Here is a 27118-nt window from a genome sequence, read left to right as displayed (position 1 = left end):
ACAGAACTACAATTCAAGTAATGCTATCTGAAGTAACAGTGCCTTCTTTATCATCCTATTGCCCACACACCTAGTTGCTTCCTAGGTATAGTCATGGACATCAGCTATTTCTCCACAAAAAAAAAAAAAAAAAAATCAACAAATTAAAGAAGCTAAGTAGAAATGTTAGGAAAAATATGATGAGACTTAAAATACCAAGTTATTAAAGAAAGCACGTAGTCAAGTAGAGTCAAGATCATTTACATCATGTACAAGCTAAGTAATTAAATGCTACACAGAAGCGTATGTCTCACTCTATTATTTCTACACATCATTCTACTTTTCTATTTATATGTATCCACCTGCTGTCCTCTCTATGTGAGAAATATTTTGAAAATCTATTAGGAATTAAACAAAACAAACCAAAATCAGTGGTTTTCCAGAATAGAAGGCTCCCTAAATTCTATCTCAGCTGAATTTCTAACCAAATCACATAAAGGCCAGTACTTTCTCTGGGTTATACCTTGCCTATAGGACCAAACTACTTCTTGCTTATTTATTTCTCTCTCAAATAATTTTCAAAAATTTTTCTTAAAAATATTTATGAACTTTGTGTCAAGATATAAATACACATATAGTCTTCTACCTCTAAAACAATATTTATTTCAAAAAAAAATAGTTATACTACAAAACATAAATAAGATAAATGTAGAGCTGGAATCTTTAAAAAGCAAAGTGGTGAAAGTGGCTGAAGCCACCCAGCCCACTGAAAGGTAGTGCAGGTGGGTAGAGGCTACTGTTGCTGCAATGTCCTGTCCTGCCAGTAGAGAAGTCAGTCCAGGCCTAAAGCTCCTCCATTAATTAGGCTAAAAGTAACCCCAGTCAATCTCTCCCAGGCTTGTCACTTGCAATGTGCTATATACTCTGTGACTTGGGATCAAGGTACTGGAAACTATGGAAGAAAAAAGTCTATGCTATATACCCAACTAGAATATCATTCAAGAAATGATAACAAACTAATGGCTTCTTACTACCCCCGACGATCACTGAAAAAATTAACAAAGGACATGCCCTGACAAGAAGAAAAATAAAGCAGAAAGGGAAAATGAGAAGTAACCAAGAAAAATGAAATCATTTAAACATGTTGGCAATTAAGTATTAACTATAATAATAACACTGATATCTATTTATGCGAATATTGAAACACAAGTTGAACTTAAATTCCAAATCATATCATAGAAGATAGAATAAAGACAGTAAATTTTTGAGAAAAGTGAAAGCATGCTAAAGTCTTCTTTCATAGACATATGATTTAATTTTAGATTTTACTAAAAAGTTCTAAAATTAAGTACTTCATTGAAAAGTGAAGGTTTGCGTTAAAGGATAGAAATGAAATGCATAATGCCTTGAGCTCTAAAAGAAATGAAGAGACATGGAAAACAACTTGATCGGTCTTTAAGAACGCATGAAAGGTAAAAAAGCAAAGCCAAGGAATGAATGGTAAATAGAAAACCTGAGCAAATACAAATACAAGAGAATATAACTATGGTAGGGGTTTAAAAACACACACACAAAAAGACAACAGAAAAAAATATAAGTATACTCATTTTGGTATATATCCTGTTGGTTCTCTGTGCACATATGTAATCATTTTTTCAAAAACATACCATATAGTATACATATAATTAGCAATCCCTTTCCCTCAAGTATCACAAATATATTTTTATGTCATTAAATATAACAATATATAACAAGATTTTCATGGCTACACAATATTCCTATAATCAGTGCTTTTTAACTGGTATCTTATTGTTGGAAACTAAGCTGACTTCCAATGTTTATATTATAGAGTTTGTTATCATAAAAAATACTTGCCCATATCTATCTTAAAGTATTTATTATGCCAAGATACTCTTTGTGATGCAATCACATTTTATAAACTAAATATAAATAAGTCAGTTAGAGGTAATGATTGCAGCTATTAAATAAATTTGACAGGTTGACTCATTATTTGGGTTACAGAAAAGTTCTTACATGATTTCAGTTCCAAACACCAGGCTCGGTTGAGTTTGAACTACTCCAATCACTATTCTAGTTCCCCCATTAATTGTGAAATACACAATCTCATGCTCAATTCAACTCAGTTTCCCAAAAGTCCCTAATTTCTAACCTAACTCATGGTTTCCCAAAGAAAGAGCTGTCCTGGCAGCCCCTACACCTAATTTAGAGCTCTTATTCTTTCTGGGGAATATGCCAATTAAAATTTCAGCTTCTTTCCTTCTGATCACTTAGCTGTCAGTCTGAGCTTCCTAACCCGTTTTGTGTTTCACTATTATTATTGATGTTATTGATGTTGCTTTATTTCTTTCTTAAATCTAATGGCAATTCTCTCTTAATAACTCAGGTAGTTTTTTCTGTGCATAATTTTTTTCTCTTTCATTAAAATACACATTAAATTAATGTCTAATGGTAGGAATATTACAGTTACCTCTTTGTAGTTCAAAAATTAATGTCCAAATTACTAAAATAATTAAAGAAACAGAATCCTGAGAACACGGAAGTAATTACTTCTCTGTAATTAGGAGAAGTTTCCGTAATTACACAAGAAACAAAGTAAATAATGTCTTGTCATCCAATGAAAAGGTACTTATTGACGTAAGTAATTTTTCCCAAATGCACAGCCATTATATCAATAAACTTAATAGATATGCCAAGAATTAGAAGACAAGAAAAATTACCCTTTTTCAAACCCAATCATCCTCAGCAGTACTTTTATATACATCTTTTCTCCCTATGAAATTATAAAATTTATTAGTTTCTTACTTTCTAATTACTTCTACAAATTAAAAAAGAAACATTCAACAATGTACAACTTAATCCAACAACTATAATTCCATGTATGTAACTATAAACTATCACTTTAGTAACCATAAAACAATATAGAATATAGAAAGATGATTTCTCCATTTATGCTTATAATTAATTTCCCTTAGGAAAGCACATGCAAACATTAAGAATAAAATTGGGTATTCAAAGAGAACGATCGAGGAGAAGGTGAAATTTGATTTTAGTTTTAAATCACAGCTAGAGATAGAGGACATTTTAAAAAGGCAGAACACTGCCAAATAATGGAGATGGAAAAGTGTATGGTAAGTGTGAAATACAGGAAATAAACGCTAATCGGTCAGGAAGAACAGAGCTCTAGAGGTGATTGTATCAAGACACAAGATGCTGTGAAGATTGAAGGGCATGGCTGAAGTTTTTTTGGATTTCATTCTGTATATAATGATAACCTAATCTATAGGAGTTTCACCACCACACCGATTGGAATGACAAAGTGTTAGGATGATCCTCAAGACTCTGAGCAGTACTTTCCCATTTACTATCTCAAAGTAGACAGGACTTTCAGTTTCTGTTCCAAATATATGCAAAGTCACTCTTCTGTTCCTCAATCCCTCCCTCATTTATGTGCTCCCAAGCACTACAGAGCTATCCCAGGCAGAATTCACACCTGCTAGTCAGTCAGAAAGTGAATTCCTGGGTTAGAGTTCCAAAATATACCTGGATTCACATAACTCTGTATTTTATTCTCCAAACATAAGTTAAATCATTTTGGATACTTTTCCAGTCAAATGTGTCTTCAAATTAATATGCAACTTTTTATTGGAAGCTCATCTTATGATACAAAAAAAAATTCTCATGGGAGGACTAGCACTTCATAATTTATGAAGGGTCAGGTCTGAGATTTGCCAATAACAATACTCAGGCCCCAACCCAGAACACTAAAATCAAAATCTCTGGGCTGGGGACCTGAATACTAGCAGGTTTTTCAAAAATATCCTCCCTCAAGTGATTGCAATGTGCACTGAACTTATTCAACTACACATTAAAATAAATTTGGGGCACTGCTCCACATTGACTAAACTAGATTAGTTTTTGGTGCTGCCCCAGCACATATTTTAAATGCTCCTCAGATAATTTTAAAAATACATAAAAATTTTAGGATCACCGATCTAATCCAACCCTCTCCTTCTGTTGTCCAAGGTAACCCAGTTCTTGACAGAACTAGGATTACCTGTTCCCTCAACCTGTAACCTCTGGGCTCTTTTCTCTCTACAGGTCTATAAGCTTATTCTTCCTAGAACAGTGTGTATGCTTGTCTTTCTTTGTTTATGCCAGTCTCCCTCACTAGAATGACACATTGGTTCTTTCTGCCCAAAATCTACCCCAGCTCTAATATTAAACGTTGGCATTCAAGCTTCCTTCCTCACTACTGTAAAATATATTATCTATGCATCCTATTTGGTGCCATAGAAATAATATTTATGGGGCCAGGTGTGGTGGCTCACGCCTGTGATCCCAGCACTTTGGGAGGCCAAGGTGGGCGGATCACAGGGTCAGGAGATTGAGACCATCCTGGCTAACACGGTGAAACCCCGCCTCTACTAAAAATACAAAAAATTAGCCAAGTGTGGTGTCAGGCGCCTGTAGTCCCAGCTACTCGGAAGGCTGAGGCAAGAGAATGGCGTGAACCTAGGAGACGGAGCTTGCAGTGAGTCGAGATCACACCACTGCACTCCGGCCTGGCGACAGAGTGAGACTCCGTCTCAAAAAATAAAAAATAAAAAAAGAAAGAAAGAATATTTATGGAGTACTTGCTATGTATCAGGTACAAGGCACACAGAGCCATGCATAATCTCATTTAATCTTTACAACTACTCCATGCGGTATGTGCAATTATTATTTCCAGGTTCTAAAATGATTGAACTTGAGGCTTAGAGAGGGGTTAAGTAACATGTCCTGGGTTATCAGTCTCTGGCTATGCCTAAAACTTATTTATGTCCTCATGATCTGGGATATTAAACCCTCTTCATAAAGTAACTGCTCAATAAGGTTCTTCATGATCATATGTTTTTCATAGACAACAATGGAGACAAATGCCAAAATCAGTATTTATCATGTATGTACACAAACATCTACAGGCCTTGGTCTCTTTCCTCCTATGAATATTATTGTTGAGTTGAATAATGTCCCCCTCCGAACTCATCTGTTAATGTCCTAACCCCTATTACCTCAGATTGTAACTATATTTGGAGACAGAGTCTTTAAAGACGCAATTAAACCAAAATGAGGCCGTTAGGGAGGTTCCTAATCCAATATGACTGGTGTCCTTACAAGAAGAGGAAATCTGGACACAACATGCACAGACGGAAGATCATGAGAAGATACAGGGAAAAGTCAGTCATCTATAAACCAGGGAGAAAGGCCTGGAACGGATCCTTCCCGAGGTTCCTCCAAAGGAACCAACCCTGCCAACACCCTGATCTCAGACTTCCAGCCTCCAGAACTATGAGAAAATAAATTCCTGTTGTTTAGGACACCCAGTCTGCAGTATCCTGTTATGGTAACCCTTGGAAACTAATACAATTATTCTCATGTGGTACACAGCAGCCTCAGTAGGGTTTACTGGAATTAAAATTAGATCTGCCCTTTGGGATGAAACATGTGCTTTTAAAAAAGATTTAATTGCACAAGTTTAGCTCAGTAGTTAAAACAAGACATACAAAGAAGATGGCTAAATACAATAAACCTAGAATAGCAGTAAGAATCAGAAATGCCCCATGAGGTATGAATAAGAATGATATGGAAGGTAGTATCTGGATTTCCAATACAGCAGTTGATATCAGTCAGTATCTAGAGATCCAGCTTCTATCTAACTCCTGGACAGGGAGTAGTGAGAGCAAGCAAAAGCTTCAGTTCTAAAGACTTGGGCAACAGAATCAGATTCAGTCACAAGATCTAGGGAAATGGATCTAATAACCAAAATAAGGCACAACTCTGGAACCTGGTCTCAGGAATACGTTAAAAGTTAGATTGTTAGGGTTGAGCCCAGACTGCAGACAGAACAAGTAGAAGGACGAATAAATGCTCGTCCTCAGAGGGCACAAGATGAGTTTCAAGCTCTTCCATCTGCAAAGAATAAAGGGCTTCAAAGGCAAGAAATCTGGCAGATCTCAATACACATTTCCTTCTCTGATCAACAGTGCGTGAAAGGAGAGACTGTTTGCTTCTGAACCCTCTTCCAGGTCTGAGATTTCTGTTATTCTGTTAAATTGAACCAAAAGTAAGGACAACCTTTTCATTCACTGGATAAAATGGGTCAAAAACACTGCAGTATGATTCTGCATTTTAAAAGGATACCAAAGAACAACTTACTGAGATAAAACAGGTGATATTGAAATCTTCAATATCAAATCTTTTTCTAAATGAACTTTGAAGCATAAATGTTTCCCCTTAAAATGACCTTTAGTTACACATCTTTTTAAAAGTTCTATATTAAAGTTGTAAGCATATATTACATGTAAAATTTGTATGATTATTTTTGAAAATGTAGCCCTGATGTTAATTTAGTTTCTCCTGATTCAAGAATAGAAATTTCTGTCAAATGCAACTAAATGACTAATATTTCTAGCCATGGACTAATTTGGAAGAAATATTATTGGGTATAATCATGTTAGATTTACCAACTTAATTTCTTCCTTTTTATAGAACTTATGTTTAGTCATAACTCCTGTTTTAGAATCAAGGAGACTTTTTTTGGTCGTTTATATATTAGGCAGAAATTGAAACTGAAAATCCAGCCTCTCACCATGATTTCCAAATTTTTCTTAATGCATATTCTTAGAAATTAGAAATTAGCATGTTAGCTCAGACCACACACACACACACACACAATTGAGTCCTTTTAATCTCTTCTCAAGATTTAAATCGCACAGATGATTAAAACAGCTAATGTCCACTCCATATCGACAGTAAGAAGAAATTAGTTCTCAGACTTTCTTTCTCTAAGGCATTAAACTGAAGCATCTAATGCCCCAAGTCATATGTCTCCTTTTTCAGTAGTTAAGAGGGAGGATTGTTTATCCTTCCCTCATCAATGGCAGACAGCAGTCTCTCTTCTGTTTTATGCCTATTCTCATCTCTATCCTTCATAAGACCAGAAAAAGTCAGGCCAGGAAAAACTGTTGAGCATTAGTGCTAAATGTCAACCTGTCCAACTGTCCAAATGTTTCCCTATGGCAATTTCTTTCCTCTTTTGGAGTAATTAAAGAAGAAACTACAGAAAGCATTTCACTGAAGGTTAAGAAGTAGAGGCAGAGGTCTCTGAAAGTGTGTTCCTCACCTTGTGTGGGAAAGGGCCCAGGGCAAATGTAGATAAAAGGGAAAAGCACAAAAGAAATCAGGTGGACTCTTTTGAGAGGGCCATTGAGGTCAGGAACTACGCTCTAAGCAATATACTCCCCAAACCTGGTAAGTGCCTGTCATATAGTGGAAGCTCAATGAAAAATTAATATATGAAGAGAAAGGAAAGAGAAACTAGTATAAAAAGAGAAGTCAAGGCTTTTACAGCTCCATATGAACCCACTGCTTTTTGATGTTCTGATTGCAAAAATACCAATTATGGAAGGCCCTAGAAGACACCAAAATTGGTTACTTGCAATTTAATAAAAGGAATATTAAATAGAATTTTTTATTTTCTTATTTTAAAGGATATCAAATTAATTCATGCATATGATAAAAATTAAAATAAATAAGGGTTTCCCATGCATAGCTATAGTAATTGGTTTCTCCTCATATCCCTTCTTCCCACAGTATCAATTCTACTTCCCAACCATATTTTTAGATATTTTCTTAGTCGTTCTAATGGAAAACATCCTAATTTTAAAGTAATTTGTCTCTATATGTTGACTGCTTTATTTGTAATATTATCTACTGGTTTCTAATTTTAAAATATTACCTATTGTTAAAACTGATTAAAGACGAGATGCTCACTTTATTTACATCATTTTGGATTCAGAAGCCAATAGTTTTATCTTTCTACAATTCTATATTTAAACATACTTAATCCTCTATTTCTTGTCCTAAAATGTGAACACAATCTTTTAACTCTTGAATATTTTACATAAGACTATTCATATTCCTGCCTATCCCTCCACCTCTGCCCTCTCCAGAGCACTTCAGCTCCCATATCTGTCAGTTTTACCTTTATTTCGATGCAGACACAATATTCATATTCAATTGTGTAGACATTTTTAAGTATTAAATGTAGAAAAGGGTTTATTCTAAAAATTGAAAACCAATAAGTAGCTTTTACAATATCATTACATCTAAATACCCTAGAACCAAGAAAATGGCAATAATGTGCAAGGGTTACATTTCCTTTTCTATAGATGCACTGTCAGGCACTCAGAGAAAAATGTAGTTAAGTTTATAGCCCAACTGGCTGTATCAGTTACTTAAATTACATATTTTTTCTTGCTTCACATTTGGACAAGGATTTTTTTAAGTTTATTTTTTATCAATTTTTAATTACCCATTTTTATTGTTGAAAGAAGACACAGCCTTTCTTTAACAAGTCTATAATGCCATGTAACTCATTCATTAGTCATTGGATATTTTTTGGAATCCATGACATTCTTCTTAATACAGACATTCTTATTGGAGCCTCCTGGAAATGACCTCCAGTTTTAATTTGAACAAACTTCTTTTTGCACATGTCATTTAGGGACTTCCTTGCATTGAATTTCTGGGTTAGTTCTACTATTTCTTGTTTATTATTTGTCTTGACTACATGATTATCATTCAGTTTTCTTGGGTGCATATATCCTTAAATAACATTCTCAGAACGAGAATAAAATGTAGGTTTTCTGAGAACTTTGAAGTTGATAGTTTAGATGAATACAGAATTGCGGTTTCAAAATTACTTTGCTCATAATTGATTCTGTATATTTTATTTTTATTAACACATAATATTTGTACATAATTACGGGGTACACGTAATATTTTGTTACACGCATAGCATATGTAATGACCAAGTCAGGGTATTTAAGATATCCATTATCTCACGTATTTATTGTTTCGATATGTTGGGAACATTTTAAGTCCTCTCTTCTAGCTATTTTGAAATATGAAATATATTGTTGTTAACTATAGTATACTTACTCTACTATCAAACATTAGGTCTTATTCCTTCTATCTAACTGTATGTTTGTACCCATTGACCAGCCTTTCTCTTCCATCCCTCTCCCCTCAACACACCCTTCCCCATGTCTGGTAATTATCACTCTACTCTCTACCTCCATGAAATCAATTCTATTAGCTCCCACATATGAGTGAGAGTATATGATGTTTGCTTTCTTTGCCTGACTTATTTCACTTTAACCTCCAGTTCCATCCATGTTACTGCAGATGATGATGATGATGATAATTTCATAATAACCTCCAGTTCCATCCATGTTACTGCAAATAAGAGGATTTCATTCTTTCATATGGGCGAATCGTATTTCACTGTGTATATGCACATTTTCTTTACCCATTCATGCACTGATGGACACTTAAGTTTGATTCAGTATCTTTGCTATTGTGAATAGTGCTTCAATAAACATGTGTGTTCAGGTATCCCTTTGATATTCTGATTTCCTTTCCTTTGGATAAATACCAGTAGTGGGACTACTGGATTATATGGTTGTTCTATTTTGTTTGTAGAGAAATCTCAAAATTTTGAAGGCATTCATCAACTGTAGTTTATGTTCAGTCTGTAGTTCATCATTGCTGATGAGAACTATAAAGCCAGTTAACTCTTTTTTGTATATGACCTGGTTTATTTTTTAACCTCCAAAAGCTTATACATTTTTCCCCTTTTCCTTGGCATCTTTAATGGTGTTGGAGTTCCTCTTATGTTTCACAATTATAATCTTTGTACTCATCTTTGGGCATCCCCATGGCTGTATGGGCTTCCTCATAGGTAAGTTTAATGGTTGCCTCTTTGTAGTTTCAAAATTCATCATTTTTACTTCAGCTTTTGTTTTTAATGCCTAAGATCAGGTTATTTTATTTCCTGGCTTGGAGAATTGCCCAGATACCATACCTGTAGGCAAGTGTGTGATACTGAGTTTGGTCATATAATCTTGTATTTTGTCTAGTCACCTTTGTCCAAGCACTTCAATGCTATAAATTTTGGTACCCACAGCTTTCTCTTTATCTTGAGCTCTGTTAATAACTTTAATACTTAAAAAAGTATTTTACACAGAATATTTGTGTGTTTGGGTGAACAAATTTCCCTTTGGGTTAGACATTTCAGGAAGTATTATACTAAACTTGACCAAGATGTGTGGCATTTTGTTCTGTTTGTTTTTTAAGCATTCTTCTGCTCTTGAATGATCTATTATTTCCAGGGTCAATGTGTCTTGGTTTATCTTGGTTCTTCCTATCTTTTGGGTTTTGTTGTTCATTCACATTTAAAATGAGCAACCAATCAGTGGATTTCCCTGTGTGGCTGGTGAGTGTTTCCACGTAGATCATTTTAGATGGGCTGCTCTGGTAGATACTAAGTGTATCTTTGACATTTGTGAATAGGGTATGTGAATGGATAGCTTTCACTTTAGGATGAACGAGGTGTGAAGCTCAACTTTAGGACGGTATGGATGGGGGTTCCACAGTGGGGAGGCACCTACTCCTAGTATCTGAATTTTGCTCAAGCAGTGTGCTGAATTGCTTCTTGATATTTACCTAGGATTTAAATCTTGGGCCTTTAGTGTGTACAAGGCAATAAAGAGGAAGGGGGAACGGTAAGAAGAGTGATGTAAAAGTGTGTGTCAACAAACACTGAATGAACATGCCAACCTGAAGCTCCCCCCCTCACTTCAGCTCCATTGAATCTGATGTCTCTGAGCCTGAAGTCTTCACAAGATGCTTTATGGCAAATAGTTCTCTACTCCACCACCACACCCTCATGCCTACTTGGCAAGCTCTTATGTGGAAAAGCAGGCTATATTTGCCTTTCCATCTGCTATAAACATCTCACCTACTCATAGTTCACCTTTTCTCATCACTTTTATGAGTATTTTATGGGAGTCTCATGGAGTAAGAAAAACAAATGCTGAGATTTGACAGCCATTTGAAGAGAAAGCTCCTTTTAACCCATTTCTCGTTTAGGGAAAAAAAAAGTGCAGCTGGCTGCCAGCACAGTACTTTTAGGGCAAACGGGAAATGGGTTAAGTTGTAATTGTTTTAAGGTTACAATTTTTAAAATTATATGTAGCTAAATTCTTACCACAGAGCCTGATTTTGTTTTGAAGCATCCTGTCTCTCTATAAAGTCCCCAGTTAGATAGATAGATAGATAGATAGATAGATAGATAGATAGATAGATAGATAAATAGATAGATAGATAGATAGATAGATAGATGAAATAGCTATGGTCCTTGCATTCATGGCATTTTCAATTGACTAGCTAGAAGAGTGCACTCATAACGCAGTAAGTTTTAGACATTTATTAAACAAATTAATACATGAATAAATAATAGCCAAATTTTTGAATTCCAAACCCTCTTAATGTTACAAGAAAAAATACTAGGACTATGAGAAGAACACAAAATGAATTCTTTGCTCCCAGGAAATGTACATAAACCAATAACTTCTTGATATGGTTAGGCTTTGTGTCCCCACCCAAATCTCATCTTGAATTGTAATCCCCATGATCCACATGTATCAACAGAGACCCGGTGGGAGGTGATGAATCATGGGGGTGGTGTCCCCCATGCTGTTCTCATGATAGTGACTTCTCACAAGATCTGATGGTTTTATAAGTATCTGACAGTTCCTCCTTCACACTCTCGCTCTCTCTCACCTGCTGTCATGTAAGACATGCCTCTTCCCCTTCCATCATGATTCTAAGTTTCTTGAGGCCTCCTCAGCCATGCAGAACTATGAGTCAATTAAACCTCTTTATAAATTACCCAGTCTTAGGCAGTTCTTTACAGCAGTATGAGAATGGACTAATACACTTCTAGTCAAAATTATAAGCACTATGTGAGCAGTACGCATTGTACTGCTGAAGCCCAAAGAGGATACTCCCAGTACGTTTAGTTTAAGAACCAAGTGATCATATAAAGCATTGCATAAGTTACAATTAAAGGATGTATCATCTTATAAGAGTTCCTGATTCCCCAATGATTGTCAGGTACCCAAACTTAACAGGCAATTATTCATATTGCCACAATCTACACTTGGTACCCTAACACTATCTCTATATTTAGGGGTAAAAGTCACATCTTTTATTAAGGGTCCTCAGTCTTATTCAGCTACTCATCGTTTGATATTCTTGCACGTATCATTTCTTAGACTAATCCAGAAACCTTATGATCCTCAAAAGACTGCTAAACACTGCCTAGCAGTAACAGTTATAAACCAACCAATTGCCCCTTGTTATACAGGTTGACATCTGAAGCCATTCACAAAGCACTGTAGAAATTCAAAGACATAATTAATTTGTGTTGTACTTTCTCAGTTTACTGAAAGTCAGCAAGGAGAAGATAAAGAAGGAAGGAAATCCTGTCATCCTGTGCCAGGCTCTTCTTCCAACTCCTTGCCTTAGGATTTATATATTAAGTTCCTTAAGTATAAGTGGCTTTCCCTTGGATCAAGACAGCACCTTAATTTCATTGTTTATTCTTAGGCCCCTTTACTCAATTCCTCACAGGCACGAATCTTCAGTATGAATCTTCAGTAGACCTTCTTTCAATGAATTATATTACATATTTCATTTAAATTTAACTGTTATTGTATAAGTAGGATTTAGTTCACTTTTTCTTCCATTTAGAGAGATTTATATTAGTTAGTATTTATAAGCTAAAAGACAAGAGATGCCCAATTTTTCTCATCTGGCAACAGCAGTATAAATGGCAATCACTTGTAAAACGTGGTTGTTAATCTCAATTTTTAGATAATCCCACCAGATAGAGCCCATTGTTAATCAGTGTGTGTGTGTGCTGTGCATGTGTATTCAAAGGAATTAAACAATATTTAAAAGATTATATTGACTATAAAGGCTGTGTTATCTTGCAGATGCCATTTTGACCAGGTTATCTTTTGGTTTTGTGAGACAGCAGAACACATAGGAAAATTATATCAATACATCAAGGAGAAATGTCCCTTTGAGGCATTTATCAAGTAGTATTTTATTGTGTAATTATTCCTTATTGTTTATTTTTCCCAATAGAATATAAACTCCATTAGACTAGGGAGCATATTTATCTTTTTTTAACCTCAGTAAATACATAGAAAATATGAAATATCTTTTTTAACAAACATAAGAACCAACTCAGCATAAAATACAAATAACAGTAAATATCTATGACAATAATAGCACACATATATTAAGTAGTTACCATATGCCAGGTACTGTGTTGAATGTTTAACTTATATGTGTAACTGATAAACTGTCCTTTTAAATTTTATTCCATGAGGATAATCTTCCACCACCTGAAATTCAAAAATGACATACTATTCTTTTTAACAAATCTAATTCTGTGAAGAATGACATTGGTAATTTCATAGGAATTGCATTGAATTTGTAGATTGCTTTGGATGGCTATGGTCATTTTAACCATACTGATCCTTCCACTACACGAGCATGACATATTTCTCCATTTGTTTGTGTCATCTATTTATTTCATCAGTGTTTTGTAGTTCTCCTTGCAGAGATCTTTCACCTCCTTGGTTAAATGTATTCCTATAGAACACATCTTCCACAAAGTGTTAGATTTTCAATTGTCATTTAAACTAAATATCAAGAAAACTTGAATTAGTCTAAAAAAAAAATTTCTTCCCAGATCATCCTTTGCCTTCTCACTCTATTGGGGCTCATAACATACAAAACTGTTTCTTTTCCCTTTTCTTTGTATATTATAGATATTGATAATTATCTCACAATTATGATAATAAACATATATGGTATTAGTACCACAGGCAAAATAAAGATATGAAGAATGTCAATTTAGCATCCTATTATAGATGCATTATCTCATCCAAACCACTCAACAACCTTATGAGGTAGATACTTTTATTTCAATTGTGCTAATAAGAAAATTGAGATTTATGGAAGTTAAGTAACTTGTGCAGTGTCACAAGGTGCTGGAGATTATCATGGCTGGTTCCCAAAATCACCCTTAGTAGGCAGTGGTAGGATTTGCTAATAAAGTTATTAATAGCTATTACAGGTGGCATTTCTAATTAAGTTTGAAATAAGCAAATGTCCATGCTACAGTGATAAAAGGTGTTTCTCTTTATGTTTCATTTTGTAAAGGTTGAGATTGGTTAAAATATTAGAGTAGGATGACCACTTTAAGGTATATTCACACAATTTATTTGAGAATGAGATCATTTATGTTAAGAGGAACCAGTTATCTTTATCAGATAAATGAGCATCTGGTATCCTTGTGTTCCCAGATGCACAGGTTTAACACTAACTTCAGAGATGTGTACAACCCAAATGGTAACCAAAGTCTCCAGAGTGATAAATTCCCAAGGAGGGGAAACAGCATGGTGAGACAATAAGTTCTTCACATCAGACAAGCTCCATCCCTCCAACTACCCATGCAACCATTCAGGTTTCTTTCATCATCTGCTGTTATTGTAAATAATTTTAGAATTTAATTATGTCTGATTCCATGCTCACTGTGATTTATAACACATATCCAATAAAAACTAGTGAAGAGCCCTTTAAGGAATGGGAAAATATACATATCGTGATGGTTAATACTGAGTGTTAACTTTATTGGATTGAAGGATGCAAAGCACTATTCTGGGTGTGTCCGTGAGGGTACTGCCAAAGGAGATTAACATTTGAGTCAGTGGACTGGGAAAGGCAGACCACCCTCAATCTGAGTGGCCACAATCTCATAAGCTGCCAGCACAGCCAGAATAAAAGCAGGTAGAAGAACATGAAAAGACTAGACTGGCTTAGGCTTTCAGTCCTCCATCTGTGCAACTGGAATAATTAGATACTAAGGTGGCAGGAGCCAAGGGCAGCACTCAACCGTCAAAGGCAAGGTGGGCATAGCTACCATAATGGACAGCAGAGGCAAAGCAGCAATTGGAATAGCCTGACTCACGTAGAGCTCTGGCATTGGCTAATTAATCACAGTGTTCCTAGAAGTGAAATTGATAGGACACCTACTGCATTCTTAATTTATATAAGCAGAAAACTTCCAGGTTGAGTGGACAAAAGACTAATTTGAATTACTGAAACAGACAATCACGGCCCCTCAATCAATTTCCAGACCTGAGACAGTTTACAGACCCAGCACCCATTGAATGAAGGAAAACCTGGGTGCTCTTGAGAAAGGACCCCACTACACTACTGACAATTTATGCTGTTACTCTTTCTCCCATCCTTCCCCAAGGAGACCTTCAGCCTTTCACCAGGGTAACTGTGCACTGGAGGAAGGAACAAATGATCAGACATTTCAGGAACTACTAGACACTGGCTCTGAGCTGACATTGATTCCAGGGAACACAGCACATCACTGTGGTCCTCCAGTTTAAGTAGGGGCTCATGGAGGTCAGGTAATTAATGGAGTTTTAACTCAGGTCCAACTTACAGTGGGTCAAGTGGGTCCCCGGACACATCCTGTGGCCATTTCCCCAGTACCAGAATGCATAATTGGCACAGACGTACTTAGCAGCTGGCAGAAGCCCCACGTTGGCTCCCTGACTGGTAGGGTGAGGGCTATTATGATGGGAAAGGCCAAATGGAAGCCAGTAGAGCTGCCTCTACCTAGAAAAACAGTAAATCAAAAACAGTATTGCATCCCTGGAGTGACTGAAGAGATTAGTGCCATCATCGAGTACTTGAAAGACCCAGGGGTGGTGATGCCCACCACATCCCCGTTCAACTCTCCTATTTGGCCTGTGCAGAAGACAGATGGATCTTGGAGAATGACAGTGAATTATCATAAGCTTAACCAAGTTGTGGTGACTCCAATTGCAGCTGCTATACCAGATGTGGTTTCATTACTTGAGCAAATTAACACATCTCCTGGTACTTTGTATGCGGCCACTGATTTGGCAAATGCCTTTTTCTCCATTCTTGTCCATAAGGCCCATCAAAAGCAATTTGCCTTCAGCTGGCAAGGCCAGCAATATACCTTTACTGTTCTACCTCAGGGGTATATCAACTCTCTGGCTTTGTGTCATAATCTTGTTCTGAGAGAGCTTGATTGCTTTTCCCTTCTATAAGGTATCACACTGGTCCATTACATTGATGACATTATACTGATTGGATCCTGTGAGCATGAAGTAGCAAACACACTGGACTTACAGATGAAACATTTGTATGCCAGATGATGGGAAATAAATTCGACTAAAATTCAGGGACCTTCTACCTCAGTAAAATTTCTAGGGGTCCTGTGGTGTGGGGCTTGTCAAGATATTCCCTCTAAGGAAGGTAAATGATAAGTTGCTGCATTTGGCAACCTTCTACAACCAAGAAAGAAGCATAACACCTAGTGGACCTATTTGGATTTTGGAGGCAACACATTCCTCATTTGGGTGTGTTACTCTGGCCCATCTATCAGTTGACCCAAAAGACTGCTAGTTTTGAGTTGGGTCCAGAATAGGAGAAGACTCTACAACAGGTCCAGGCTGCTGTGCAAGCTGCTCTGTCACTTGGTTCATACGACCCAGCAGATCCAATGGTGTCTGAGGTGTCAGTGGCAGATAGAGATGCTGTTTGGAGCCTTTGGCAGGCACCCATAGGTGAATCACAGCAGAAGCTTCTAGGATTTTGGAGCAAGGCCCTGCTGTCTTCTGCAGATAACTACGCTCCTTTTGAGAGACAGCCTTTTGGCCTGTTCCTGGGCTTTACTGGAAACTGAATGTTTGACCATGGGTCAAGTCACCACACAACCTGAACTGCCTATCATGAAATGGGTACTTTCTGACCCATCTAGCCATAAAATGGGGCATGCACAGCAGCATTCCATCATCAAATGGAAGTGGTATATATGTGATCAGGCTCAAGCAGGTCCTGAGGCACAAGTAAATTACATGAGGAAGTGGCTCAAATGCCCATCATCTCCACTCCTGCCACCCTGCCTTCTCTGTGATTGAAGACCACAGCGTGCACCTATGGTCTCATTGGTAGTTTCCTACAATCAGTTGACAGAGGAAGAGGAGACTAGAGCCTGATTCACAGATGGTTCTGCACCATATGCAGGCACCACCTGAAGGCGGACAGCTCCAGCACTACAGCCCCTACAGCCCCTTTCTTCCTTTCTTTTTTTTTTTTTTTTTTTTTTTTTTTTGAGACAGACTTTTACTCTTGTTGCCAAGGCTGGAGTGCAAAGGCGCGATCTCAGCTCACGGCAACCTCTGCCTCCCGGGTTCAAATGATTCTCCTGTCTCAGCCTCCCGAGTAGCTGGGATTATAGGCATGCAACAATATGCCCGGCTAATTTTGTATTTTTAGTAGAGATGGGGTTTCTCCATGTTGGTCAGGCTGGTCTCGAATTCTTGACCTCAGGTGATCCGCCCACCTCGGCCTCCCAAAGTGCTGGGATTACAGGCATGAGCCAGCATCCCTAGCCCACTACACCCCCTTTCTAGGACATCCCTGAAGGACAGCAGTGAAGGGAAATCTTCCCAGTGGGCAGAACTTCGACCAGTGTACCTGGTTGTACACTTTGCATGAAGGAGAAATGGCCAGATGTGTGATTACATACTGATTCATAGGCTATGGCCAATGGTTTGGCTGGATGGCCAGAGACTTGGAAGAAACATGACTGGAAAATTGGTGACAAAGAAATTTGGGGAAGAGGTATGTGGATGGACCTCTCTGAGTGGTCAAAAACTGAAGATATTTGTATCTCATATGAGTGTTCACCAACAGGTGACCTCCACAGAGAAGGATTTTAATAATCAAGTGGATAGGATGACTCGTTCTGTGGACAACACTCAGCCTCTTTCCCCAGCCACCTCTGTCATCGCCCAATGGGCCCATGAACACAGTGGCCATGGTGGCAGGAATGGAGGTTATGCATGGGCTCAGCAACATGGACTTCCACTCACCAAGGCTGACCTGGCTATGGCCACTGCTGAGTGCCCAATTTGCCAGCAGCAGAGACCAACACTGAGCCCTTAATATGGCACCATTCCTTGGGGTGATCAGCCAGCTACTTGGTGGCAGGTTGATTATACTCGACCTCTTCCATCATGGAAAGGGCAGTGGTTTGTCCTCACTGGAACAGACACTTACTCCAGATATGGGTTTGCCTATCCTGCATGCAATGCTTCTGCCAAGACTACCATTCATGGACTCATGGAATGCCTTATCTAACGTCATGGTATTCCACACAACATTGCCTCTGATGAAGGTACTCACTTTACGGCTAAAGAACTGCAGCAGTGGGCTCATGCTCATGAAATTCACTGGTCTTACCATGTTCCCCATCATCCTGAAGCAGCTGGATTGATAGAACAGTGGAATGGCCTTTTGAAGTCGCAATGACAACACCAACTAGGTGATAATACTTTGCAGCGCTGGGGCAAAGTTCTCCAGAGGGCTGTGTATGCTCTGAATCAGCGTCCAATACAAGGTACTGTTTATCCCTTAGCCAGGATTCACAGGTCCAGGAATCAAGAGGTAGAAGTGGAAGTGGCACCACTCACCATCATCCCTAGAGACCCACTAACAAAATTTTTGCTTCCTGTTCCCACATTATGTTCTGCTGGTCTAAAGGTCTTAGTTCCAGAGGAAGGAACCTGTCACCAGGAGACACAATGATTCCATTAAACTGTAAGTTAATATGGCCACCTGGCCACTCCTACCTTTAAGTCAACAGGCCAAGGAGGGAATTGCAGTGTTGGCTTGGGTGAATGACCTGGACTATCAAGATGAAATCAGTCTACTACTCCACAATGGAGGTAAGGAAGAATACGCATGGAATACAGGAGATCCCTTAGGGCGTCTCTTAGTATTACCATGCCCTGTGATTGAGGTAAATGGAAAACTACAACAGCCCGATCCAGGCAGGATTACAAATGGCCCAGACCCTCAGGAATGAAGGTTTGGGTGCCTCTACCAGGTAAAAAACCACAAACTGCTGAGGTGCTTGCAGAAGGCAAAGGAAATAAAGAATGGGTAGTAGAAGAAGGTAGTCATCAATTCCAGCTACGGCCATGTTACCAGGTGCAGAAATGAGAACTGTAATTGTCATGAGTATTTCTTATTTTGTGAAGAACATATTTGTGCATGTATACACTTGTACTAAGAAAGTATCTTCATCTCATTTCCTTTTTCCTTTATCATGTGACATAAGATTTATTGACTTCATATCAGCATTTCAGTGTTGTTAACTTTATGTAACAGCATTTGGGTTGGGGATTGGTACTTTCTGGTTGTACAAAGGATAGTTGTATTATGTTCGGCATAATTATGACCTTATTATTGTCTTTATTTGAAGATTACATATGATTTCAGGAGATGTGTATGGGTTCAAGTTGACAAGGGTAGACTTGTGATGGTTAATATCGAGTGTCAACTTGACTGGATTGAAGGATGCGAAGTATTGTTCCTGGGTTGTCTGTGAGGGTGTTGCCAAGGAAGATTAACATTTGAGTCAGTGGACTGGGAAAGGCCGACCCACACTCAATCTGCACAGGAACAATCTCATTAGTTCCCAGCACGGCCAGAATAAAAGCAGGCAGAAGAACATGAAAAGGCTAGACTAGCTTAGTCTTTCAGCCTTCCACCTGTGTGGGATGTTTCCTGCCCTCCAACATCAGACTCCAAGTTCTTCAGCTTTGGGACTCAGACTGGCTTCCTTGCTCTTCAGCTAGCAGACAGCCTATGATGGGATCTCACCTTGTGACCGTGTGAGTCAATACTCCTTAATAAACTCCCCTTTATATATACATCTATCCTGTAGCTCTGTCCCTCTAGAGAACCCTAATACACATATCAATCTCCATCAAGAGATTTCTGGGCCGGGCGCAATGGCTCCCACCTGTAATCCTAGCACTTTGGGAGGCCGAGGTGGGCGGATCACGAGGTCAGGAGATCAAGACCATCCTGACCAACATGGTGAAACCCTGTCTCTACTAAAAATACATAAATTAGCTGGGTATGGTGGTGCACACCTATAGTCCCAGCTACTCGGGAGACAGAGGCAGTAGAATCACTTGAACTCAGGAAGCAGAGGTTGCAGGGAGGCAGAGGTTGCAGTGAGCCAAGATCACATCACTGCACTCCAGCCTGGCGACAGACCGAGACTCTGTCTCAAAAAAAAAAAAAAAAAAAAAAGAGGATACCTGTACACAAATTAAGTATATCTACATTTCTATTTAATACCTACTTTATTACTTCAGGGAAAAATATGTGTTCATACAACAATATTAAGGCACAAAAGGCAGTCAAGAGAGTCTACCCGCCATTTGACTTTTTACAAGCCCATAAATAATATGCAACTTATAAAGAGAAGTCATTGGAAGGTGAGCTGACTGATCCCATATACATATATTACATTCCAAAGATACTATTTTAAGTTGGGTTGCAGCAATAATAACAGAATGAGCCCTCCCTTCCTTCCTTCCTTCATTCCTCTCTTCCTTCCTTCCTCTCTTCCTCTCTTTCTCTCTTTCCTTCTTGACGGAGTCTCGCTCTATCGCCCAGGCTGGAGTGCAGTGGCACAATCTCGGCTCACCGCAACTTCCACCTCACAGGTTCAAGCAATTCTCCTGTGTCAGCCTCTCCAGTAGCCTACAGGTGCACGCCACCACACCTGGCTAATTTTTTGTATTTTAGTAGAGATGGGGTTTTACCATGTTGCCCAGGCTGGTCTCGAACTCCTGAGCTCGGGCAATCCGCCCACCTTAGCCTCCCAAAGTGCTGGAATTACAGGTGAGAGCCACTGCGCCCGGCCAGAATGAGCTTTCTTAATTGTTCCTATATATAGTATGAGATTGTTCGGACACATATATATGGGAAGTACATATATACATGCATTTCGGACATAGAATGAGGAAGTGAAGTAATTCTTAAATTATAATATTTTGTATATAATTTATTATGCAATTTGGCAATTACAAACAAAGCCAAAAACTGCAAACAGTCCCGCTAAATACAAAAACATTAAGAAACACTAAAGGACTCCAACACTTTCACAAGGATGACGACCAGCACCATTAAATTAAGGACTGTGGCCACTTTAAATCTGAGTGAACAGAAGCAAAATGAGGAGAATCTTCAAAATAAGCACATAATTTTAATATTACATTGAAACATTTTCTATATAAGCACTATCTAATGGAACTTTTTGTGATAATGATTCTCGAGCACCAGGCTTTTTGGCTAGTTCTTCAGAAGAAGGGGAGTTTTAAGTTCATTTATTTAATTTAAATAGCTACATGAGGCTACAGTATTATATAGTGAAAATTCAGACCATCACACAATATTCCCACAACTTTTGGAGTATGAAATTTTTACCTCAAAGTTACTACCCAAAACACCATAGATAACACCTTGCTTGATACAATACTTGTGAAGTACAGTTGATGCCTGAATAACACAGGGGTTAGGGGTTGACCCCCAAGTAGTCAGAAATCTGAGTATAACTTTTGACTTCAGAAAACCTTAACTACTAATAGCCTACTGTTGACAGGAACCTACTGTTTACTGATAGCATAAACAGTCAATTAACACAAATGTTGTATGTTATATGTATCATATACTCTATTCTCAAAATAAAGTAAGCAATAGAAAAGAAAAGTTATTAAGGAAACCATAAAGAAGAGAAAATATATTTACTAGTCATTAAGTAAAAGTGGATCACCAAAAATGTCTTCATCCTAAAGGTCTTCATCTTCATCGTCTTCACATTGAGGAGGAGAAGGAAAAAGAGCCTTGCTGTCTCTGGATGTCAGAGGCAAAAGAGGTGGAGGAGATAGGAGGGGAAGCACAAGAGGCAGGCACACCTGGTGTAACTTTATGGTAATGCATAGTAATTTCTGTCCGACATTTTTGCTTTTTTGTTTCTCTAAAAATGTTTCTGTATGGTACCAATCCTTTTTCCACCATTTGCTTTAGTGTCATTGTCTCTATCATAGAAGGATCAATGTGGTAAAAGAAGTCAAAAGGAGTCCTGAACAACAGGAACTCTCTACCAGACTGTCTAATGTCAATCTGTCTTCTGGCACTGCTTCTTTTACATCTTCTTCCTTAGTGTCTGTCATTGCTTAAAAAGCACTCATCCATCAAGTTATCTTCTGTTAATCCCTCTGGTGTGGTGTCTATTAACTCTGGAATCTATATTTAGAAACCTTTCACCCCACACCTTTTTTTTTCCATCATATCCACAATCTCTTTCATGATTTCCTTGATTTGCCTGTGAAGTCATGCACAACATCTGATACAGTTTTCTCTAGAAGGAATGAATTCTTTTGGGTCTGATGGCTTTCATGTTTTTTTTTTTTTATAACAACGATGGCATCTTCAGTGGTGTAATCCTTCCAGATTTTCATGATATTCTATTTATCGGGGTTCTCTTCCACAGCGTTACAATCTTGTCCATACAGTACTATGTGAAATGAGCCTTTAAGGTCCAGAAGCCAAACTGGAATCTTTGTGTTTGAAGGCAAGTAGACCACTTCAACACCTTTCGTGTTGAACTCATGCGGTTCTGGGTAGCTAGGGGCATTGTTCAATATAAAAAGAACTTTAAAAGACAGTCCCTTACTAGCAATGTACTTCCTGACTTCAGGGACAAAACATCCATGTATCTAGTCCAGGTAAATAACTCTTGTCTAGGCCTTCTTGTACAACCAAAAGGCTGGCAGTTATTGTTTATTTTTTCCCTTCAACACTCAGGGGGTTAACAGCTTTATACATAGAGGCAGGCCTTACTGCATTTGCACAAAACAGTAGAGCTAGCCTAACCCTTCCTGCCTTAAATACTAGTGCTTGCTTCTCTTCCTTACTACTAAATGTCCTTTTTGGCACTTTTTTTTTTTTTTTCCAGAATAAAGCACCTTGCATTAAAAACCTGTTCAGGCACATACCCTTTCTCCTCAAAAATTTTCTTAATGGCATCTAGAACTCATCTCTGCTGGTCCACAGAAGCTGCTTCTACTTTTGACATTTTTTAAAAGCCAAACCTCTTCCTTAAATGATCAAGCCATCCTTTTCCGGCATTAAATTCTCTAGCTTTAGGTCTTTGACTATCCTTCTGCTTTGTTACATAATGACTCTGCTTTTTCTTAACATTACAGTCTATAGATACACATTTTTATAGCAATCCTGCAGCCACATAAAAGCTGCATTTTTAAGGCAAGATAAAAGTTTTTCACAAAAAGTACAAGGGTTTTGCTCTTGCTGACGTAGCTGCAGCAACAGCGTCACAAATTTCTTTTTCAACAATAGTCCTTACACTGGTTGAATTTATCTTGAAATGGTGGGCAACTGCAGCTGCAAACCTCAATCTGCGGTACACATCAAGCAATTCAACTTTTTCTTATAATGTCATGACGTTGCTTCTTGGGAGCGCTTCTAGTGTCACTAATGACACTCTGTATGGGTCTCATGGTATTATTCAAAGTTAATGGTATCACACTAAACATCACAAAAAATAAGTGAGAACCACAAGATACCACGCAATTTACTGGAGAAAGAAGCTGCTCAAAGGGAGATGATAAGCATCACAGGGCATTTTAAAGTGGTGCTCGCAACACTAAAATCACTGGAAGAGGCTAAGGAAATTATTATAGTAATACAGTATGCACTAGTTAATTTCATGCAGCTATGATTTAATACCGCATGTTTACATATTTACATTTCTTCCCACTGCAAATGACGCCATGTACAGTCTATAAGTGTGTGTTTAAGGTTTTATTTTTAACTTTTTATAATAGATTCATGTACATTTTATGGTAGCAAATGATGAAACAGACTAGTATCTATATACATTGTATGCATTCATGACATACCTAACTTTTTCTTATTTTCTTAAAATAGTTCCAGGCTACCCGGTTCGTCCACAAGTTTTTAAAATTGCTGCAATTCTCAAAAAAAAAAAAAAAAATCCAGTATATTTATTGAAAAAACATCCACATATAAGTGGACCCATGCAGTTCAAATCCGTATTGTTCAAGAATAAACTGTAATCTGTTCACAAATTGTGAGAAAGATTAATTTGAAGTTTGAAAAACAAAACTACCTTTGCAACTGGAATATTACATAACTGATGTGGTTTTTTTTAATGTCTACTTCCTTTATAAGGCATAATTTTCATTTTCTAGCAAACAAATTGTTTTTCACAGAATAATAAATCCACTCTAAAATAATATCTTAAAAATATTAGACCGCATACCAAATTTACCAGAATGACAGGACGCAAAATCACCAAGAACTTTTGTAGCCTAAATTTGGAGCTTGTTGTGTTTTAAAATCCCACAAATCAATCAATAAAATTAAATTAATAAAAATAAGACCTTCCACTGGCGGTAACGCTATCTTATCTGTGAGCATTCCCAGCCTCAATGCTGAACCCAGCAACTCACCTAGCACCTGCACCTCTGCCCGCGCCTCTGCACCTGGCTGAAGTCCCCGAACGGCCGGCGCCGCCCCCTTACCTTTCTCGCTGACGCTCTCGCTCTCCAGCTCCACGTCTTCGCAGCTGGTGTACTCGGGCGTCGACACGCCCTCCTCCTCAGAGCTGCTCACCGACATCTGCCGCTTCTTGCCGCCCCTCTTGGACCGGTGCGGCTTGGGCGGGGACGGCCGCACCGACTCGGACTGGTCTGAGCTCAGAGAGTCGTTCCGCAGCATGGTCTCCACCTTCTCGCGCTTGGCCTTCCGCATGAGGACTGCCGAGCTGGGGTCCAGGCGGCTCTGCTTCCTGAGGGGCTCCTGGGCTTTGAGCTCCGGGGCTTCTGCGGGAACCGGCCCATGTCTGGGCGCCGGCGGGCTGTGGTTCGTTAGCTGCTTGGCGCCGGGCGCCCTGGTCTCCGCAGTCCTCTCAGCCGAGTAAGCCCGCGGCGAGTCCGGCGGCGAGGCCCTGGCCGCCGCCGGCGCGCGTTTGCCGACCTTGCCCTCCGCCAGCGCCGCGCCCGCCTCGGTGCGCGGGAGCGCCACGTCGCTGTGGCGCCGCTCGTGCCTGGCGCGGGACACCCGGGCGTGCATGCGCATCTGCTGCTCCTCAGGCGGCGGTTTCACCGGGTACCGAGCCAGGTTCGGGTCGCTGCGGTACCTGGTCTGATAGTCCTCCTCTTTTCTTTGCTTTTCCTCATCCGCCGCTTTGCCCTCATCCCGTTTTTCCGGCGTGTCTGGGTAATCCTGTGATAGCCCTTTCTCAAGCCTTCGGCTTTCCCGCCTTTCTTTGCGCTCCCGTTCTTCGACGGCCCCCTCCACGGGCTGCGCTGAGGTCTTTGGAACGCGTTTCCGCTCGCTCTTCAGTGCTCCTTTGCCATTCTGCTCGGAAAGCCCTGGGGTCTTCTTTCTATGATATACAAAGGAACGTCAAGGAGAGCAATTTATAAAGACTAGACATAAAAAACATGTTTTCTTCTCATTCCAGTCTTAAATCATTTCAGTTACAATAATTAGTTATAGGGATTTGGATCTGAAGGTGGAACTGTAAGGATGTTGGAATTTTACAAGGTAAGGGATCTAATGGGAACACATATTATTACCAAATATAGTTTTCATAAGAGTGTGATGCTTGTACTACATTTAGCAGCTCACTGAAGCATAGTTGCTCTTGTTAGAAGTTTACATTGAATCAATTTACTTTTCTTGAAATGCTGAAAAATACTTACCTTGCAAGGTTCATGTGAGGATTAGAGACACCATCTGTGAAGATGTTTTATGAAAGGGTAGAGTGTCATGCAAATGGAAGGAGTTCTCCAGTGTCTCTGATTCTTTGCTCTACTAATTATACTTTTTCTCATCTCTACCTTTAATTTTCTGTTTCTAACTCCTTGACAGTACAAAATATGGTCAAGAATTCTTCAGTAATTTAAAAGAAATAAACAGTGTCTCTTTCAATCTTGCTTCTCCCTGAAGTTGCCCAGCTCTTTACACCGGCCACCTCTCTTCCTGCTCCTGTACCTCCCAATTCCTCATTGCTTTCCTATGAATTTATATCATTAGTAAAGGTATTTGTCCCTATCAATCTTCTTCAAATTTTAACTAAAAAGTCAGAACAAAAAGTATCTATTCAGCCCTCGTTCTTGAAATTTTTGTAGTTTTTCACTATATGTCAAAAACAGAACTCTTTTCTCTTTAGAAACTTTACAGCTCCAAATTCTCTATCTTATTTAAAGATATCATCTTCCAACCAGTTCCAAACTGCAGCTTCTGTATTTTTGTCTTTTCTTCTCCCACAACAATTTGTCACCAAATGCTATTAATTCTACCTGGCCTGAGATATCTCTAGTGTCCTTTCTATCCTTTCTCCAAATAGCTTAGTTACACTCATTCTCTGGTACTGCCCTCTTATATGCTGTGTAGCTCCCCTACAACTCCTGAGTATCTTATAAAGCTTAATTCAGAAGTCACTTCCTCTTTCCTAGGGCTCTCAAAATACTAAACATATTGCCTAGTTTTGATCAAATTAGCATCCTGGTTAATTGCCTAGGTGTCTGTCTTCCCTAGGATAGTGTGTGGTCTCTTCCCTAGGATTTGTCAGAAAAGGGACCATGTATGTTCTAATCATCTTTATACCCTCTGGTTCCTGGCACAGTGTTTATCTGTAGTAAATACACATGACTACTGGCTTGAATAATAGCTACATTCACTGAAAACCTACCATGTGCCAGCTTGGGAACACATGTTCTCTTTTAATACCTGCCACAACCCTGCAAGTGAGTTTTTACTGCCTATCGTGGCAGAGCCAGGACTAGAATCCAGACCTATTTAACTTTGAAGTCCTTGATCTTTTACTGTATGGACTTTGCTTGAAAAGGTTCAAAAGCTTTCCTTGGAGCCTCCTTTCTCCAAGTAATGGTTACACATACAAAAACAATAAGCCCAGTCTAGGTGCTAACAAAAGTCCTGGCCCCAAAATCATAAGCCTCATGAAGATAAGGGCTCTGTCTTCTTTGTCAACACTTTTTCCCAGTGCATAGCTTCATGTTTGCCCATGAATACATTTTTGAATGAATTAATCAAAGTAAATAATCTGATTATATTCGTCCCTGTTTAAATATTCAGTGGCTTCCCTTTCGTCTACAATAAAAGCTATAAAATGTCACCTGTCCCTTCACTACCTCACCAGCCTTTTCTCCCCCACATTCCCTCTGCTACT

At 38.7% G+C, this 27118-nt stretch overlaps 1 protein-coding gene across 40 annotated transcripts in view; it reads right to left on the bottom strand.

Annotated features, from left to right (window-relative positions):
* RIMS1 (regulating synaptic membrane exocytosis 1) overlaps positions 1–27118 on the bottom strand; it is a 512927-nt gene that overhangs the window by 198294 nt on the left and 287515 nt on the right. For all 40 annotated transcript variants that reach the window (XM_054557696.2, XM_054557698.2, XM_054557734.2 and 37 more), the window contains one exon: positions 24444–25309. In XM_054557696.2, coding sequence (XP_054413671.2) covers positions 24444–25309 — 866 coding nt within the window. The remainder of the gene's footprint in view (positions 1–24443; positions 25310–27118) is intronic.

Source organism: Pongo abelii, chromosome 5, assembly GCF_028885655.2.
Source record: "Pongo abelii isolate AG06213 chromosome 5, NHGRI_mPonAbe1-v2.0_pri, whole genome shotgun sequence".
Lineage (NCBI taxonomy): Eukaryota > Metazoa > Chordata > Mammalia > Primates > Hominidae > Pongo > Pongo abelii.
This window is presented reverse-complemented; position numbering and strand designations above follow the sequence as displayed.